This window comes from Odocoileus virginianus, chromosome 18, assembly GCF_023699985.2.
Source record: "Odocoileus virginianus isolate 20LAN1187 ecotype Illinois chromosome 18, Ovbor_1.2, whole genome shotgun sequence".
Classification (NCBI taxonomy): Eukaryota; Metazoa; Chordata; class Mammalia; order Artiodactyla; family Cervidae; genus Odocoileus; species Odocoileus virginianus.
In genome coordinates this window covers 127,877-147,982 of record NC_069691.1, presented here as the reverse complement: position 1 = coordinate 147,982, position 20,106 = coordinate 127,877, and the positions used below count along the sequence as shown (strand labels likewise).

At 55.0% G+C, this 20,106-nt stretch overlaps 2 protein-coding genes across 7 annotated transcripts in view; both read right to left on the bottom strand.

Annotated features, from left to right (window-relative positions):
• CORO2A (coronin 2A) overlaps positions 1-10,743 on the bottom strand; it is a 57,247-nt gene extending 46,504 nt beyond the window's left edge. Inside the window, exon 1 of the mRNA XM_070480195.1 lies at positions 10,486-10,743. The gene's annotated coding sequence lies outside the window, so the exon portion shown is untranslated. The remainder of the gene's footprint in view (positions 1-10,485) is intronic.
• A 4,807-nt stretch (positions 10,744-15,550) lies between these two features.
• The window catches only part of TBC1D2 (TBC1 domain family member 2), a 46,211-nt gene continuing 41,655 nt past the window's right edge, over positions 15,551-20,106 (bottom strand). For all 6 annotated transcript variants that reach the window (XM_070480188.1, XM_070480189.1, XM_070480191.1 and 3 more), the window contains 4 exons: positions 19,778-19,898; positions 17,546-17,731; positions 16,688-16,809; positions 15,551-16,091 (listed from right to left, as the gene is read on the bottom strand). In XM_070480188.1, the coding sequence (XP_070336289.1) occupies positions 15,884-16,091; positions 16,688-16,809; positions 17,546-17,731; positions 19,778-19,898 (637 nt within the window). In that variant the 3' untranslated portion in view covers positions 15,551-15,883. The remainder of the gene's footprint in view (positions 16,092-16,687; positions 16,810-17,545; positions 17,732-19,777; positions 19,899-20,106) is intronic.

Genomic DNA, 20,106 nt, shown 5'->3' with positions numbered 1-20,106 from the left:
TGCCCAACTCTCCTTTGATCTGTGAGCTCACTGCGGCAACCCTGAGGTTATCTGTTTTGCTCTGTTTGATATCCCTAGCACTGAGCTGCGTGATGTAGAAAGTGATCAATATATGAACAAAGTTCTCGTTCAAACAACTCAATTGAAGAATTACTTATTTAGGGAATGAATGAGTGGGCCAGTCTAGGTGAGGTTCTAGGATTATCTGTGCGGGACAGGCCTCCGCAGTCTCTCTCCAGGGCAGGCCATGGGCCACCCTACTCTTGGAAATGGTCATAACAAGGATGAGACTAGTGACTCGGCCAGCAAGCTCTCAAACCTCCTTCCTGTCCATGAGCTCCTCAGCCCTCCTCCAGGCCCCCCGTTACTCAGAGAACCCGGCATTTAACGGCCAGTCCACCAGGGCATTTCTGCACTGACAATACGTTTACTCTGCTTAACATTATTGCCAACAATCAGAGCCCAGGAGCTGGTCTTTGTGGAGTTGGATTAGGAGAAAGTGGTGGAATCCAGTGAGAACAGGGTTCGAACCCTAGTTTTACCTCTGGCTGACTGTGTGATCTTGCAAGCCAATTCTCTGGGCCCCGGTTTCCTCATCTGTAGAAAGAGGCCAAGAATATCTGGACACTAGCTTGCCGCACGTATTAAATGAGTGGATATGTAGTAAATCAAGAATCTAGGCAGGGGTTGGTCACATGTTGTATTTAACTGATTCTAAGACACACAGTTTTCAACATCTCTGAAACTGGGATGCCACTTATAGTTTAACTGCTTGCCCTTTTTCTTCCTAATGGATTATAAAATAATGGTGTATCTCACAACAGGCGGTGCTTTGCATTCCATGAAGTAGCTCAGTAGCTCGATTTTTCTGTTCTCTTTGCAAAGAGGTGGGACAGTCTGTGAGAGTCCCGGGGACCGAAGGCTGAGAATACATGTCACTGAGGACAAAGGGTCTTCTGGGGTCTGGCACGCTGAGGCGGAAGCCTGGAGCATCACGGAATCTGAAAGCACAGGCTCCTCCCCAGCCTGGCGGCCTCTGGACCACTCCCAGCTGGCCCAGTCCCACTTGGGGGGCAGCCCGAGCCCCAGCAGGACCCTCACGTCTCTGGGTCTGACTCCATGCTTCTGCTGATGTCACGCGGGGTCCTTGGCTTTGGGCAATTGGTCATAATGCTGACTGCTGACCTAAACTTCTAGTCCTTGTCCCAAAAGAGAGCCCTGGGAACCACTCTGGAGACCCCCGGAGACCTCTCCCCCGTGTGATACCTACATCAAGCCATCCCTGGCCCCTGCCCTCAGCTGTTCTGGAAGATCCACTGCCCAGGCTTTACCCAAGTCCTCACGCTGCGGGTACCTCCCCAAACCCTCCCGCCTGGAGACAGGAGACTGGCTGGATTACTATACCATCCACATTCCATTTTAACACACATTACATACAGCCACCTCTTTATAGAAATAAAATGTCTACCACAAAAAATTTCAAAATACAGAAAAAAAAAACCCCAAAATTTTGCCATCTAGTGATAATCAACCAGCTTGATGTGTGTCGGTCTGAAAATTTTTCTGTATTTGCATGTGTGTAGATCCAGTCTTTCTTTATAGTCAAACCCAAATGGGCTCACTCCATACTCTTTCCATACGCCACACTCCACGCTCGTTTCCTTGATTTTCCAGGGAAGACAAATTCGCAGACCTCTCACTACACAAGCTGGTTTCTTCCTGGTGACCTCACGGTGCCCCCCACCTGCTCCATCCCTTCACCTGGCAGGTCCCTACAGCCCCCCTTGATCAGGTCCCTGAGGCCTGGCCTGGGTGTCCAGCCTCTAGCAGGATGCAGTGCTTATGGCCTGGGAGGTTCCTGTGGACACTTGCCCCCCTTCCTCAGGACAGGGCTGTGACTGGATGGCAGTCACCCTCAGGGCCTCCTCAAAGCACAGCCGTACCCCAGCACAGAAACATTCTAGAATGCTTAAATCAAGGGCGTGAGGTGAATAGTGGCGGTCTGCCCCTGCTGGGCTTGACCACAGGCCTTTCAGAACAGGACGAATGTTCTCCTGGACTCGTTCTCCGCTGCCCCGGTATTTCCCTAAGCCCTGGGGACTTCAGAAAGCACAGTAAACAGCAGTGAACAGGTGCCTGGCGTTCATAGTTCACTGAGTGTTCGCATGTTCTCGGTCCAGTTTGGGAGCTCACAACCACCGTATTCATGAACAAAGCAGGTGCTTATTATCCCCATTTTACAGATGAGGAGACTGAGGCTCAGAGGTGGGGCAATTCACCCACTGACCTTTCTTGCTTCTCTCCCCTTCAGAGTCTGGCCAGCTTCAAATCCCACTAACAACCTGGCCCAAGCACTACTTCCTCCAGGCAGCCTCCCCACTCTACCCGCCTCCCCAGGGTGCATTGGACGCCCCTCCTTGAGGGCCCACAGCTCTGGGGCTTCCCTGTCTGAACTGAGCCGCTCACCAGAACGCGTGCCCTTGAAGGCACTGACGGCTCTGGCTTATTCCCGTCCCTACTCCCCAGGCACAGTGAACCTCAACAGGTGGCTGCTGAAGATAACAGATCCCAACAGAGGGAATGAAGATGGTCACGATCATTAAGGCAGGAAATGCCCTCCCCACTCTGCGGAAGAGGACAAGGCGCATGAAGAAGGGCCAGGACTTGCCTACAGAGCGTGCCACCGACCAGGACAGGCCTCCCCGCCTCTCCAGAGGGCCCTTTTATTCCACTGTGCTCCTTCTTGCTTGCCATCGTAGACTCCAGGCCTCTGCGTGGGGCTCATGCCCGTCTCCTCCTGCACTGGCGAGGCCTCCGTGGCCAGGCAGGTGTGAGGGGAGCGCTGAGGCGGGGGCTCTGGCTGGGAAGGCTTAGCCCCCGACCTGGGCCCACACCCTGGCGTCGCCCTAGGAACAGCAGAGCAGCTGGCTCTCCGCTGAGCTCTTCCATGCGCTGCGCCCTGTGCCAGAACTTTCCATCTACATTTCCTTAGTCCTGCAGCTAGCAGGTGCGGAGGGAAGGGTCCCGGCCTGAAGCTCACCCAGTGCCTGTGTTGGGATCGGAAGCCAGGGCTGCATCCCCGGCGGCAGGCGGCCCGGGGAGTGTGCTGGCACCAGCGTCAGAAGAAAATGCACAGTCAGAGTACCAGAGACAACTCCCAGGGGGCCTGCAGGCTTGGCAAGGTCCCAAACTCTCCTTCCCTACCCTGGTCACCTCCCAGCAAGGCCTGCTATAGAGCTGAGACTCCTGGGCCCGGGGAAGACAGGCCTGCCCTGGAAATGCCCAGCACGCTGTATGAGCAGGTCATGGCACCTGCCAGCCCCCTGCAAGCTCTGGGCTCAAGGCCAAGCTGGAAGCAGCTGTCCCATCAACGCTACAAACGCTCAGCTTCCTGTTTCTTCTTAGAGTGAGACCTCACATGTGTGCTCCCAACTGGCTGACGATGCTAGCTGAACAAGCCTCATCTCTCACCGGCCTCAACTTCCTTGTCTGTGAGACGATGCTGGGGGTGGGGTGAGTGGGGGCCGGGAGTCTCAGTGGAACTTACCAATGGACATTCTAGTTTGCCTACAGGCAACACAGCTCAGTGACTAAGACCCTGAACACCAGAGTCAGATGATATGGGTCCAAATGTATGACCCCGGGCAAGCCGCCCAACCACTCTGGGCCTCAGTGTCCTTATCTGCAAAATGGGGATAACAGCGGAAAGAAAGACAAAGTAGATATAACTAAAATATTTCTATTGATTATCTGAGACAGAAAGAGAAGACTGAGTGATGTATTTTGTTTCCCTCTCTTTTTTCTAAATTCTCTGTTATCATCAAGTATTGATAACAGAAAAAACAAATATACCTTCTTGGCAAATTAACTTCATTGAGATATAATTCATATACAACATAACACATCCATTAAAAATAATAAATAATAGTAACTATTCTATAGATTGTTTTGAAGATTGACTGGGCCAGTTAAAATCTTAGATGGCGCCTGAAACAAAAGAGGTGCTATTAAGTATTTGTTAACACCAAAATCAGATGGATTATATTCTTTGCAGCCAAAGATGGAGAAGCTCTATACAGTCAGCAAAATCAAGACCGGGAGCTGACTGTGGCTCAGATCATGAACTCCTTATTGCCAAATTCAGACTTAAATTGAAGAAAGTAGGGGAAACCCACTAGACCATTCAGGTATGACCTAAATAAAATCCCTTACGATATACAGTAGAAGTGAGAAATAGATTCAAGGGATTAGATCTGATAGACAGAGTGCCTGAAGAACTATGGATGGAGGTTCGTGACATTGTACAGGAGGCAGGGATCAAGACCATCCCCAAGGAAAAGAAATGCAAAAAGGCAAAATGGTTGTCTGAGGAGGCCTTACAAATAGCTGTGAAAAGAAGAGAAGAGAAAGGTGAAGGAGAAAAGGAAAGATATACCCATTTGAATGCAGAGTTCCAAACAATAGCAAGGAGAGATAAGAAAGCCTTCCTCAGCAATTAATGCAAAGAAATAGAGAAAAACAATAGAATGGGAAAGACTAGAGATCTCTTCAAGAAAATTAGAGATACCAAGGGAACATTTCATGCAAAGATGGGCTCAATAAAGGACAGAAATGGTATGGACCTAACAGAAGCAGAAGATATTAAGAAGAGGTGGCAAAAATACATAGAACTGTACAAAAAAGATTTTCACGACTCAGATAATCACAATGGTATGATCACTCACCTAGAGCCAGACATCCTGGAATGTGAAGTCAAGTGGGCCTTAGAAAGCATCACTATGAACAAAGCTAGTGGATGTGATGGAATTCCAGTTGAGCTATTTCAAATCCTGAAAGATGATGCTGTGAAAGTGCTGCACTCAATATGCCAGCAAATTTGGAAAACTCAGCAGTGGCCACAAGACTGGAAAAGGTCCATTTTCATTCCAATCCCTGAGAAAGGCAATCCCAAAGAATGCTCAAACTACTGCACAATTGCACTCATCTCACACGCTAGTAAAGTAATGCTCAAAATTCTCCAAGCCAGGCTTCAGCAATATGTGAACCGAGAACTTCCAGATGTTCAAGCTGGTTTTAGAAAAGGCAGAGGAACCAGAGATCAAATTGCCAATATCCGCTGGATCATCGAAAAAGCAAGAGAGTTCCAGAAAAACATCTATTTCTGCTTTATTGACTACACCAAAGCCTTTGATTGTGTGGATCACAATAAACTGTGGAAAATTCTGAAGGAGATGGGAATACCAGACCACCTGACCTGCCTCTTGAGAAATCTGTATGCAGGTCAGGAAGCAACAGTTAGAACTGGACATGGGACAACAGACTGGTTCCAAATAGGAAAAGGAGTACGTCAAGGCTGTATATTGTCACCCTGCTTATTTAACTTATATGCAGAGTACATCATGAGAAACGCTGGGCTGGATGAAGCACAAGTTGGAATCAAGATTGCCAGGAGAAATATCAATAACCTCATATATGCAGATGACACCACCCTCATGGCATAAAGTGAAGAGGAACTAAAAAGCCTCTTGATGAAAGTGAAAGAGGAGAGTGAAAAGTTGGCTTAAAGCTCAACATTCAGAAAACTAAGATCATGGCATCTGGTCCCATCACTCTATGGCAAATAGATGGGGAAACAGTGGAAAAAGTGTCATACTTAATTTTCTTGGGCTCCAAAATCACTGTAGATGGTGACTGCAGCGATTAAATTAAAAGACGCTTGCTCTTTGGAAGAAAAGTTATGACCAACCTAAACAGCATATTAAAAAGCAGAGACATTACTTTGCCAACAAAGGTCCGTCTAGTCAAAGCTATGGTTTTTCCAGTAGTCATGTATGGATGTGAGAGTTGGACTATAAAGAAAGCTCAGTGCTGAAGAATTGATGCTTATGAACTGTGGTGTTGGAGAAGACTCTTGAGAGTCCCTTGGACTGCAAGGAGATCCAACTGGTCCATCCTAAAGGGATCAGTCCTGAATATTCATTGGAAGGACTGATTCTGAAGCTGAAACTCCAATACTTTGGCCACCTGATGTGAAGAACCAACTTATTTGAAAAGACCCTGATGCTGGGAATGATTGAAAGTGGGAGGAGAAGGGGACGACAGAGGATAAGATGGTTGGATGGCATCACTGACTCAGTGGACATGAGTTTGAGTAAACTCCGGGAGTTGGTGATGGACAGGGAGGCCTGGCGTGCTGCAGTCCATGGGGTCACAAAGAGTTGGACACGACTGAGCGACTGAACTTAACTGACTGAAATAAATAAGGCCCAAAGCCAGCGTGGCTTTCTCCTCCTCTGGCTTGGATTCCTATCCCACCCGAAGGACCAAGCTCGGCAGATCCTCTGCCCCCATGTTCAACGGTTCACGCTGCCCTGGTCCAGCTTCATCATTCCAGGCCTGGGCTCCTTCCACAGCCTTCTCTGTGTACGCCAAAAGAATCACACTTACACTCAAATGTGGCCATGCTCCTTCCCGTTCAAAGCTTTCCATGGCTCCCACTACGCTTGACCAAAAGCCCTAACTCCTCTATGAGACAGTTTCACCAAGTCACTGAAACCCTCTGTATCTCTGTTCCTTTAAATGAAAAAGAGAAAAATCCTACCTCCTTCAAACTTCCAGGATTCCATATTGCAGGAGACGGGGTACACAATCTGACCCCGGGCCTCCCTCACCTTCAGATTATGAGACTGACGCGCTGCCTCCTGCGCTGAGGAGGCAGGCCTCCGTCACCTGCACCCTCTTCCCTCTGCCCACTGCTCCAGCCTGCCCCTCCTGAAGGCGCCAGGCGTGGAGCTACCTTAGGGCTTCGGCACTGCTCGTTCCTTCTGCCTGGACAGCTCGTCCCCCAGGAGCCAGCCAAGCCTTCTCCCAAAGGTCACCTTTCGGTGATTCTCCCCACCAACTATTTGAAACCACAACTCTTCGCTTTCATCCTCCCTCACACACTTGAAATATGCTCTTATGTTTTATTTGCTCCATCTCATTTATCACCACCTATTTTATTGTTTGCCTGTCTTCTTTTCCTATTAGACTGTAAGCTCCTTTAAGACAGACTTTTTTTTTTTAGTCTATTTTGCTTACTGTCAAGAACCCCTCCCCACCATACCTAGAAAATAACCTAGTGCAGTGAAGGTGTGTAATAAACGAAACGTTGAATGATCAAATGGGAAGCGCTTAGGACAATCAGGCAGGTGGTAACTACTCAGTAAATGTCAGATTATTGTTGTTACTGATGATTCAAGGTAAGGCTCCCGTGTTCTTCCCCCGTGACTTCTGTGAGCTTACACAGTAATCACTCTCCCCCCCCCCAGCCTGCCAACCTCTCAACTGTATGGTAAGAAACACAGTGCTTTTTAATTGTATCTTTTTCCATTTAGGTTGAACCAAATAAAATGGCCATTTCTTGTAAGTAAAAAATAGCCAGGTATTGGCCTTTTCACATAGTTTAACTTAATACATTTCCCATGGTGGCCTGCAGGCCCCCGGGAGGCACCTCAAGGCCTAGTACACAGTAGGTGTCCAGTAAATGTTTGTTCCCCAACTCCTGGCCCTTCATAATAGGTGTGATTGCTAAACACCTATAATCTGTTCTGAAGGAGGCAACATAAAATAATACATGGAGAATCTTGGTGAATTATTTTCTGACCCTCCTGGAAAGTCTCTGTCCCCTAAAATAATTCAGGTTCTGGCCATTTTGAGATAACAAAGCTCTAAGGCTGAGGGAAACCCCTTCCCTAGAAGAAAAATGCTGGCTAGTTGTTTGCCTCTAAGGGGATTTATCTAATGATGGGGTCATGGGGTAGGGAGGCTGGAACATTCTTCGGTTATCCTCCTGTTCCCTGCTCCTCCTAATAAAGGCTTCTGCTACAGAGATGTGCTCAGTCTAGAACATGAGTTGTCAAGAGCTCAAGCAAATTCAGGAATCACTGAATCTACCCCACTTCACAGATAGGGGAAGTGAGGTATAGAAAAGCGCAAGAATTGCCCTGAGATCACAGGATGGGGTGAGGAAGAATCTTCGCTGAATCTATGCTGACATAAGTCTTGTGGCTTTTCCTCTGGACCACACTGCTCCTGTGTTAGACAGACTCTGGCAATGGAAACTTCAGTATCACTATTTGAAAAGCTGTACTTTTTAAATGAAATGCTTATTCAGCCATAGTAAAACACCAAGCACTTCTTCACCATAAGATAACTTCTTGTAAATAACAGCACTACACTCATGTCTCCTATAATTACTTCCTTACGGCAAAGTCCTCAAAGTAGAAGCTAGGGGCAAGTGGAAGTTAGGACCATTTCCACGGACTTTTGGAACAAGCTGCCAGATTGCCCTGCAAAATTAAATGCTACTGGAGAATCCCTATAGCTTTACCAGCATAGAGTTTTATCCTTTTATATTTATTTCTGCTAATTTTATAGGAATAAATAGAGTGCTTTCATTTACTATACGGTATGTGTTTTCAGACACACACACACACACACACACACACACACACACACACCTGGAATCAAGACCCCTAGGCCTGGTTGCTTGTCTGCTGTGTGATCTTTGACAAGTCACATCCCCTCCAGGGACAGAGGATATCTACCTGTAAAATGACAGGGTTGAATGAGATGATTTCTTAAGATTCCTTTCAGCTTAGATATTTCATAATTCCATGGTGCATTTTAAAATTATTGGCCTAGGATGACTGTTTAATACCCAGGATCTGCCATACCTCTAAATCAGGGCCCAAACAGCTTGGACTAGGGGAACAGGAAAACAGAGCCCAGATGATATGCAGGTGGAGATGAGAGGAGACACAGGTAGCACTTAGCTGTGCGAGGGCGCTACGCTTGAGTGACATACAGATACTGAGCCTGCTTTTACAAGGGATAATAACACTCATCTGTGGTCTAGCCTCAAGTCCCGTGCAGCTCCACCATGGCCAGAAGGTAAGGTCGTGGTCACTCCACTTCAGCCCGAGTCCCAGCCTTGCAGTCAGAGGTAGCTCACCCCCAGCAAGGGCTTGCCACCCTCTGCCCACTCACCTCTGAGGACCCAGCGGGCACCCCCTGCCCCAGCAGCCTCGCCCTTCCTTTGGCTGTAAGAAAGCTCCCGGGTGAGGGACAGTTCTCGCGGGAGCACAGGGAGACCAGAGGCCCAGACCCGAAGCTCTGACCCGGCGCCCTCGATCAGGGAGGGACACGAGACGGGCTCCTCTGGCTCCTCACTCCAGACCTCAGGCAGCTGCTCAGCTGCAGGTAAGTCCTACGGAAGCAGGCTGTGCACAAGCCCCAGGCGGACTGCCGCCCCCTCTGGGGCGGACACCTCAGCTCCCTGGTCCCCCCTTAGCTCTCTTCAGCTCCAGCAGGAGAAACAGCGCTGGATGTGGGGCTGTTTATCCCTGCGGTGAACTGACCTAAGGGTCCAGAGGACTGCCCCAGGGTGGGGCTGGGGGGTGGGCAGGAGTCCGATGCTGCCCGTGCGCTCAGAGCCGGACTAGCAGTAGCTCTGTTTACAGCTAGTGAGATTCCCATAATAAGGGGTGTGCAACTGCGCAGCAAGACCTTCCAGAGGGGATCTGACCAAGGCGCTGGGCCAGATGCCAGGATTCTTCTTTACACAGAGAGCCTGGAACCACACACAGTCCCCCGGACACCTGCTCTGTCCCAGCCCCAGCCCCACCCAGACATGGCTCTCCCGGTGCCGGAGCCCCGCTGGGGTCCAGGCGTGGACCTAGCCCTATCACAGCAGGCTGGGACACCAGCTGGGCGTCAGCAGCTGGTGGGGAAGGGAAGGGAAGGGAAGGGTACGGGGCGGGCAGGTTCCACACCATCCCCTAAATCCCGGTGCCTGCACAGGTCTGGTCTAGGCAAGTCTGGGGCCAAGGGCCCCACTACCTCCAACCCAGGGCTCCCGCCGCCCCAGACCGCGAGGTAGACTTGGCTGGCAGACTCTGATGGCCCCACCCTGCATGCCCAGGCCGGCTCCACGGGTACCTGGGGGGTGTCCGCTCCCCCTGCCTATGTCTCATGCCAGGAAGCTGAGGTCCCGCAGGTTTCTCAGCCAGGAGCGGGTAGAGCACCACACGGGTCCCGGGGGGCACCCAGGCCGCTAGCGGGGGGCGGGAGGGAGGCTGACGGTAGGGCCCGCCACACCCAGCATGAGCCGCGCTCACTCCGGGTGGGCCGTGCAGACAGTGCCCATGCGGGCCCCGCGCCGTCGGGAGGCTGGAGCTTGAGGCGGCCCCTACTCGAACAGTCTGGCGAAGAACGTGCCACCACTGCGCCCGCTATTCCGATGGGGAAACTGAGGCCTGGAGAGGAGCAGTGCTTTGTGCAAGGTCACGCGGAGGGGCTGGAAGCCAGGTCCCCCGCGCCCCGCCGGGTCCCCCGCGGTGCGCCGGCCCCAGCATCCCTCCCCAGGCGCTGCAGCCCCGAGGCGCAGCGCGCACACAGCGCACAAACTGGGAAGGTATGGCCGGCGGCCCGGGGCCGCCCTACCTTGATGACTGCCGCGCAGGTGGCGGTGGCGGCGGCGGCGGCGGCGTCCAGCTCCGGCTCCGCTCTCTTCGCCGCCGCCGAGTCCCCGCGCCCAGCGCCGCCGCCTCCTCCTTCCCACCGAAGTCGGCGGGCGGGGCCGGTGGGCGGGGCAAGGGCCAGGCACCTGCCCCGCCCTCGCGCCCCGCGAGTCCGCGGGGCCACCCCTCCTTTCTCGAGCCCTCGGCCGCGCTCCCGGCCCCCGGGGCTGGTCCCGGGGCGTGCACACGCGCGCAGAACGGGCGCGCACACCGGCGTGCACACGCCGCAGTGATTGGGGCGGGCTGCCCGGCTAACCGAGCCGAGGCTGGGGACAGTCACACTCGCCTGCCTTCGCGTCCCGCCGCTCCCTCGCCGAGTGGCTTGGAACAAGGGACTCGACCTTCCGGGAGCCTCAGTTTCTCCCCTGGTGAAAGGGAAACAGTAACTGTGTCTGCCTCAGAGAGCTGTTTGAAAATTAGATGAGACGATCTCATTTACCCGCCTGCTGAAGTGCTGCGCAGAGGCGGCCTCGGGAGCGGCGCTCGGCGACCTGGGCCGGTGGAGTAATTCCTGAGGCTTCTCAGCCCGCCTGCAGGAAGAGGGCGGGGAGGGCCCCGCGGACGCCCTTCTTTCTCGCTGCGGCCAGGAGGGGGCGCCGCTGCCCGTTCTCGCCGGCTGTGGGGTTTTGCACGCTAGGCGCTGGGACAGAGATGGGGGTGGTCCAGCCTTTTGGGAATACCACCAGCCAGCACTTAATGAACCGGGCACAGTTCTAGGCACCTTCAGTGCATCACCATAGCTTGCGTCACACAAACCTATGAGGTTACCTGTTACTCATCTGTTTTACACGAGGAAGCTAAGACACAGAGAGGTTAAGTAGTTTGCCGCAGATCACACACGGAGTAATTCAACCCTAGGCAGAGTGGCTCCCAAGCCCAAGCTTGTAACTACAGACCACACCACCTCTCTTGTGAAGAGCTCTTTGTTTAGCGTTGTATGTCCAGGAGCTAGAGCAGTGCGTGGCTCAGTAAGTGTTAATTCGCCTAGTGCGGTGGCCAGTAACTGGTGCATCCCCCGCCCCGTGCTCTGTCACATGTCTATGCCTTTGTTCACGCTCCCCCCTCTGCCTGGACTTCTCTCCCCTCACCTCCTACTGTCCTTCCTTCCAGGGCTGGTACCAACGTCCCTCTCTGGGAAGTCCTCCCAGATTCCAGCGGATGTGCCCTCCCAGCCGCGTATCTGCCTTTTACCCCTCAGTGCCATGATAGTGGGTGGCTGGGACTGTGTTTGGGGAAAGGCGGGTTGACAGGGACCTTTCAGGGGGGCCTGGACATATGGACCAGTGGGCCAGAGGGGAGGCCATTGGAGGGTTCTGCAACAGACCAACCTGGGACTCTTCCTAGAGATGCTCCTCATCCTCCTGCCCCTTCCGTCCCCCTAACGCTGGTCCATTTGATGAAGGCTACCTGCCCAGTGATCGCGTACAGTTGTGAGAGCTGAACTGCGAAGAAGGCAGAGCGCCAAAGAACTGATGGCTTCGAATTGTGGTGCTGGAGAAGATTCCTGAGAGTTCCTTGGGCAACAAGGAGATCAAACCAGCCAATCTTAAGGGAAATCAACCCTGAATACTTGTTGGAAGGACTGATGCTGAAGCTGAGGCTCCAGGACTTTGGTCATCTGATGTTAACAGCTGACTCATTGGAAAAGCCCCTGATGCTGGGAAAGACTGAGGGCAGAAGGAGAGGGTGTTAGAGGATAAGATGACTGGCTGGATGGCATCACGGATGCAATAGACGTGAACTTGTGCAAACTTCGGGAGGTGAGGGACAGTGAGGCCTGCCATGCTGCAGTCCATGGCGTCGCAAAGAGTCGGACATGACTGAGCAACTGAACATCAACCTCACCCGCTCTCTGAATTGCACACGTGGAGAAACTGAGGCCAGAATGGGAATGACCTATCCAGGGGTCTCTAGCTAGGAAACACACAATAGGTCTGGTCCCAAAGTTGGGTCCATCTGCTAGGACCTTCTATTGGGCCTTATTGCTGATTGAGATTGGCCAGAAATCCAACACCTTCCTGTGTCAGCGTGGCCTTTGTTTAATTTGCTGTGTGTTGGGACTTTCCTGGTGGTCCAGTGGTTAAGACTCTGCACTTCGAAGGCAGAGGGTGCAGGTTTCAACCGGTGGTTGGGGAAGTAAGATCCTGTATGTTGTGTGGTGGGGCCAAACTTTTTTTTTAAATTAACCTGCCATGTGTGGGTGAATGTCTTCTGGGTGACCAGAACCTGTGTGTGTACGTGCGTAGGTGTGTGAGGGAAGGTGGCAAGTTTTCCCCTATCTGCCCCACATGGAGCCTTCTCTACAACGTGGCACTGTGCCCGTGGCTGGCTGAGCTGAGGAAGGCGGGGACGTGCGCGCCTGGGAGGGTCAGGGTTAGGGGTTGGTTCGGAACATGCAGGAGAGTACCCTGGGCACAAACATCCTGTAGAGGTGCACGTGCGTCTCCCACTGCAGGGCGGGGTCTCCCACAGCGCCCCCTCCCGTTTTGGAGCCCCTTTATTCTTGGGGATATTGCCCCAGGAAGGTACCCTGGGCAACTCCTTTCCCTCACCTGTAGGATGGAGCGTGTCCTGATTGCTGGGGGCCTCGTGTCTGGGAGGGGGATGCTCTGAGCTGGGGGGCCCAGCCCTGGGGTAGGGAGGTGGGGCTGTGAGGGATCAGATCCTCCAGCCGGCAAGGCAGCAGTCCCTGGGGATGGTGGGGGCGACAGCTGTGGTGCGGGGCCAGGAACCTGACACTGGGGCTGGGCCCTGAGCGCCTTTCGGGAAGAGCTGAGGGAGGGGGGCCGGCTCCCAGGCGCAGCAGCGCCCCGGAGAGTCTCAGCGTTCGCCCCACCCCCGCCACCCCCGCGCCCCTGCTGCAGCCTCTCGTCAGGCAGATGGTCCTTCCTCCCGATTTCCTCTGCCTGGGGTATCCCCGCCGGCGGCCCTCATGGCTCAGGAGGCCATAGGCCAAGCTTGCTCTTTCTCCTCGGTTCTGGGGGAGGTGTTCTAGCTTGGAGGAGCTCTCCCTGGATTTTCCAGTTAGCAGCCTCTAAGGCTTGAGCGTGGCTGAAACACTTGTGGCTTTTGTGTCTTTGGGCAAGTTGGTTAACCTCTCTGAGCCGTGGCCTCATCTGTCGACCGAGCTCTATCTGGAGTGAGTGGGTGCTCTGGGACAGGCAGCTCACATTCCTGGCTCCCGCTCCAGCTCCTCGATGCCGGGCTGGAGGCCCCCCGGTCAGTCCTCGTTGCCAGTGGTCCCCAGCCCTGTCGCTGGACCACAGCACCCACGCCCCCCAGCAGGCTCCGAGCCAGCACTCAGCTGGTACTGTGGTGACACGGTGCTGGCTCAGCGGCTCAGTACCACCGCTCCCAGCGAGGGCAGAGCAGGGGACACACACTCAGCTTCGGGCAGAACTTCCCTGCCTGGGCGTGGGGGGTGTGTGTGGTGGGGGGCGGGCAGGGAGAGATGATATGTGTGTGTGTGTCTGTGTGTGTGGGGGGGTGGCGGCAGGGAGAGATGAGGCAGAGGGAAGGCAAGTGAAGAGGAAAGATGAGAGGGAAGCGGGGGCAGAGGCGGGTGGCAGACGGGACGGCAGGGGTGGGGGTGCTTTATCCAGCAGCCCCGGTCTGAGCTGGGGTCACGTGCTGTGTTTTTGCCGAGGAGGGAATCTGGTTTTACAGGCTGGAGTCAGAGGGACCAGCTGGACCCAGTCTCTCCTGGAACCGCGGGCCTTTCCTGGCCCTCAGGGCCCTCCTGGTGATGCTGTCTTCATTGCCCAGGCCGCTGCTTCACTCTGCCGGGCAACCAGACTCAGCACCAGCGTCATCTCCTTTAACCCTCCCGGCGTTCCGGGAGGCCGGACCCCTGGTCTTCCTGGTGATGGTCCTGAGGGATACAGCCTGCAACTGTTGGGGGTGCAGCCAGGGCCCCTTAGGGCCCCCGCCGGCTGCCCTAAGACCACCATCATGCTTCAGGTACTGTTTGGTGATGAAAGGACCTCAGCAGACGAAAAAAGTTTAGCAAGTATGAAAGGGCCATCAAGCCTTGGTGTAGAGTGTTCACAGGAAACGGAGCTGGCCAGCCGCCCTGATGGATGTGGGAGAAAGGGAACCCCGAGGGTCCCCTCCCTGGGGCTGGTGGGGGTGGTGATGGGAGGGAACAAGGGGTCAGCTGCGCCAACCCCTCCAAGTTCACACTGTGGGTGAGAGAAGGGCCTGTCCCTTGTCCCCAGCAATGGGTGTGGCCTCCTTCCCAAGCCTCGAAAAGAACCTTGGATCAGAGCAGGAGGCTTTTCTGTGAGAACCCCCACCCTAGTCCCTCATAGCAAAGATTGCTGAGCCCAAGGCTAGCCTGGCAGACAGTCACAGGCTTTGCTGAGGAATGAGCTGCCCACATCACTTGTGCAGTCTCGACCCCTGCACGGAGCGGGATGGGGGAAGCCTGTCTGCTGAGGAAGGGCCTGGAAGAGCCCAGAAGAACTGGAGCTGAGCTCTGCACAAGCCAGCCCTGACTTGGCCGCAGGCTGTCTGTCTCACCACCTTTTCTCACTCTCTCCCAACCACCAGTTTTCAAAGAGGTGACTCTTCTTGCCCCTGACTATGAAGTTGGTGGTGGGAGATCAGACTTTGGGCAGCTAACCAGGGCTCTCTGTTCAATCCCCGCACCAAGTTTCTCTTCATGGTGGACAGGGGTTTCCCTGGAAACCCCCCAACACCCCAGATGGGCTGTGAGGAAAAATGAGAGGGCAGGTGCAAGGCTCAGTAAAACGGGTAGGTGGGAGCTGGGCCTGGATCAAACGCCCAGCCAGTATTTGAGAGACGCTGTCACCCACAAAGACAGGAGCGGTAAAGGCATACGGACCCAGCTCCTCCAGGAACCAGGACTGGCCCTGCAGAGACAGCGTGAGAAACAGCAGCCGGGACGTCCTGGGCCGAGAAGGCCCCGGTGGTGTGACATCCTGGAGCCCCAGGCCCACCCAGGGACAACCAGTTACTGAGAACTGTTTAGGTTCCAGAGCTTGTGAACTATTTCCAGTATTCACACTGTTATACACAGATAAAACTTGGAGAATGTTCAAGGTTACCCTATAAAGACAGCACTCTTGCTTGTCCGGGTACTAAAGTGCTCTGCGGGGGGAGTGAGAAGGGGTGCATCCCGGGTGTGCTCACGAGGAGAAAACCCAACCAGCGGCTTCAGAAGCCAGCATTGCAGTGGGGAGACTGGGCCCCAGAGAGCAGAAGGGACCTGCCCAGGGTCACGCAGCGCTCCACGGCCGTCCAACTCTGGGCCTGCCGGCCCAGGGCGAGAAGGGGCTTGGGGAGCGCGGGCGGCCACGTCAGGGCTCTGCGTCCCCCTCGTCCTCGCTGGGGCAGCCCTCGGGCGCCGAGGGGCCCTGGGCCGCCCGGGTCTCCAGGTACTCGGCCTTGAGCTGCTCCAGTTCATTCAGCTCCGCCTCCAGCCGCTCCCGGTGGGCCGCCCGCAGCTGGCGCAGCTGTTTCATGGGAAAGGGGTTCATGTCGTTGAAGGCGATATGCATCAGCCTCCTGCGGGGAGAGCAGAGTCAGGGTCAGCGGGCGTCCTGGGCGCCCCGGCACTCACTCCGCTCAGGCGGCTGAGGCCCCTTCCTGAGAGGAAACTGATGGAGAAGAGTTTCCACCCAAAGGGTAAGTACTGAGGCCGGAGGAAGCTTAGGGCTGAGCGACCTCTAACCCTGGAAGAGCAAGTTGGTCAGGGAAGGCTTCCTGGAGGAGGGGACTGTGAGCTGAGTTTTGAGGAAAAAAGCACTGGTGGGCCAGACAAAGACGGGGCTGGTGGGAGTGCAGGGAGGCATTCTAAGCAGAAGAACCTGTAGGGCCAGAAGCTCAGAGATGAAGGCTGTCCTGGGAACTCACACAGCTCTGTTTGGCAGGATCCTAGGGCATGGGTGTTGGGGGCAGGAGAAGGTGGGCTAGAAACGAAACTGCGTGGGGTCCTTGAAGGCCATGTTAAGGGGACAGAGAGATTCTGAGGCAGTGGAACGTCCCTAAAGATGTGAGCTGTGATGGAGGATCAGTGCTGCTAACGAGTCTGCACTGGGAACACCAGCCGCCCCCTGCTGGTGCCCTGGGCGGGTGGAGGGGCGGGGCGGGGCGGGCCTCACCGGCTGTCGCAGATGGTCTTGGTGAAGAGGTGCAGGTACTGGTAGATCTCCAGGCTGTCCTGTAGCCTGAGGAGTGCCTCCTCATTGTACTTGAAGATGGCCAGGGCATAGCGGAACACCACCTGGGGGGCAGAGTGGGGTTCAGGGTGGGGATGGGGAGCCAGGGCAGGGAAGCCCCAGAACCCACACCCCCAGGCGGTGTGGACAGCCCTGGACAGGCTGCAGAGATTGGAGGCTTGGAAGGAACATGGGGGGCAAAGCCAAGGCGGGGGGTGGCTGGAAACCCCACGGGGGAGCCCAGCTGGCAATCTGGGGGGTGGGAGCCTGTCTGTCGGACTGTGCAGGGAGCCTGGGCAAGCTGTTGCCCCTGTTGGATCTAATGAGGGTAACCCTGTCTTTACATGGGGTGCCAGCAGGAGTTGCATGGAGCGATGGTTCCGAGGGTGCTTGGTGAACTGTGAGGTCCACCGCCATGGGGAAACATGGCGGAGGCCAGGGGAGGGCCTGCCCGGGGTCTCCTCACAAGGAAAAGGGCAGAGCTGGGAGCAGCCCCCCATCTAGGGCTCAGTCTGAACAGGAGGGGGAGGAGGCAGTAGTGACGTGCCTTCCGGGGAGGCTGGAGCCCCCTGTCCAGGGGAGGGGAATCCTCCCAGCTCTAGGACGGTCTTCAGAGGCAGAAGCGCCACTTCCTCTCAGGGGCACAGAGCACTTGAGCTGATGAAGCGAGGCTCCCTAGAGAGGCCCCCCAGAGCCCTGCTGGGTGGGCTCCATCCTCCCGTCATCCAGGGGCAGAGCCAAGACCCAGAGCAGGCAGGGGCTTCTCCAGGACCCTCCCGCTCACCCTCTGCAGCGCCCTACCTTGATGCCCTCGTAGAGGAAGGCGTCCCAGACCTGGAGGAGGATGTTGCTGATGAGACTGTCCGCAAAGACCACAAGGAACCAGTTGAAGGTGATGAAGGACAGGTCCACGCGGCGCTGTCCCAGGTGGGCCATCAGCCGGGGCAGCTTCTCCAAGAGGAGGTCCTGGAGCACTCGCTGGTCCACCTGCAGCCAGGAGAGGGCCTGTGGGCTGCCACCCTGCCTGCTTCCCCTCTGCCCCTCACTCCCAGCCAGCCCACACACCGCCCTGGGGCTGCTCCCAGTGGGGGCTGCCCCGTCTGCGGGCACAGCGTGTCCAGAGGAGCTGGTGCCCAGCCTGACAGGGAGACACATCACTCCACAGGCGAGCAGCCTTCCAGGTTGGAGCTCTGATGCAGAGGTCTCCGTAGATCAGAAGTTCTGAGCCCGTGGGGTTTGGGCCCCTTTGTCCTGAACCCCAAGCCAAGCAGGAGCTGAGGCTGGGATCGGTTGACACCACAGCCACGACTTTGCACCTATTTTGGGTCTGATGCACGAGAAGCTCAGGGCAAGGTCGTGGGGCCCGGAGGTGATGCTGCGGAGCGTGGTCACTGTCCTGCCTCCGTCCTTGTTTCACTGGACCTGGCTGATCACTCCCAGCACTGGCTCCTTCCCTGCCCTAGGATATGGTTGTTCTGTGGTTGCCTCCTATCTCAGTGATGAGCTCATTTTAGGGTCCTTTTGCTCTTTCTTTCTTGGAACTGCTGGTTTCTCAGCCCTCTCCCCCTGTCCAAGTCTTCTTCCAGGCTTAGCTCTCGGCTGTGGTGAACACCCTCTTCCTTCCTTCCTCACCCTGAACTCCAGGTTCGCTATGGAGCTCAAAGCCTAGGGTAACTCACTAAATCTAAGATGCCTCTGAACCCACTGAAGGATGCATGGATGGACTGATGATGTCTGAGATTTACTTCAAGGCCATCAAAGTAGGGGGAGTGGTTTGAGTATAGATGAGAACAGTACTGGGCTCCCTGTGTTGATAATTATTGAAGCTAGGTAATGAATATGTGAAGGTCCACTACACTTTCTCTGTTTTTGTACATTTGAAATTTTCTGTATTTTAGAAAATACATGACCAGAGATGGTATGGCCATCCTGTGATCAGAACAGCCAGCCAGAAGGAGCCTTTAGCTTTCTCATTGTCTGTGAAAAATAATCCCCCATATAAGCCACTATTAGGAGAGATTAGCTCAAGTTGGAGGAGCAGAAGGAAGTGAACTCACCCCTTCTTATGAAAATACCAAAATCACAAACAACTGCTGAATAGCCATCAACAAAAAAGTCGCTGGAAGCTCCCAAAACAGGCATTCTTAAGTTGGGCCTCCCTGCCACAGAGCAAAACTCAAGCCTCACCTGGTTCACCATGTTTCCTGATGACTGCTAAGTCTTCATCTCCCCCCCGATCTCTCTCCTCACCTCTCCACCCAGAAGGAGAAAACAGTAGGAAGGGGGAACAGGGTGGGGGTCGCGGTGGGGGGTGTGCAGGTCGTGGCTTGGCAGCTTTTGATGGGGAGTGAGAAGGGTCCCTCTGAGTAGCATCTGTCTCTTCATCAAGCAGATGCACCGATACAGCAATAGGACAAGCGTGAGGAGGGAGAGGCTGGAGGGAGGAGGTGTGAGATGGTCTCGCATGTACACCTCTCAACAACCCCAGGAAGCAATGCTACTCTCCTTCAGAAGCAGGCAGGCCTGAGGTTCGGAGAGGGGATGCCACTTGCCAAGGGCACAAGACAGTTTGCCGAGGGGCTGGTTCTGAGCCTAGCTCTGCCTGACCCCAGGGCTGGCCTGTGCCCAGAGGGCGGTGGAGGGGTTGTGAGGGGACAGAGGCAGCTGTGCTTCTCAGCAGGCGATTATGTGAGCGTGTGAAGCATCCCGGTCATCCCGCCCTCCCAAGTCCCCGCTTCCTTGTTACCTGACCTCTCTTCTGAAACTCTTGGCTGGCCAACACCAAGTTACACTAGATTTTCTCCTCCTCCCTTCCTAGGATATCTGCTGTCTCTCATAACATAATGTCCTCCCTGGAGTAACAGCACCCTATGGTGTCGGCAGGGCCTGACAATCTCAAGGCCATCAGCTCGCTGGAATGTCACAGCAGTCCCAGAGCAGGGTGTATTCACTGGTCCAGAGGTCCACTGGCTCCGAGGAACAGTCCAGCGGCACCAGCCTGCGTGGCCCCCGATCCTCGCCCTGCCCGCTCACCTGGGATGCCAGGAGCGTCTTGCTGTAGTAGTCGGCTGGCATGATGGTCTCCACAATGGCCACCAGACACCAGAAGGCGCTCTCCTCCTCACCCAGGACCAGCAGAGCGACGGCCGCCAGCCTGCAGCGGGAGGAGCGGAGGCCTGGAGTGACTCGCGGCTGTCACACCGGGGCAGGTGCGGCTCCCTGGGGCGTGTCCTCCCCACCACACTCCCTAACCAGGCTGGAGTTCCCAGAAACGGGCGAGATGAACATGCTTTTTAAGAGGACAACCTAGCGGATTTATGGAGCAACGGGGATCATCTTAGAGCAGGGCCTCTGGAGTCCTG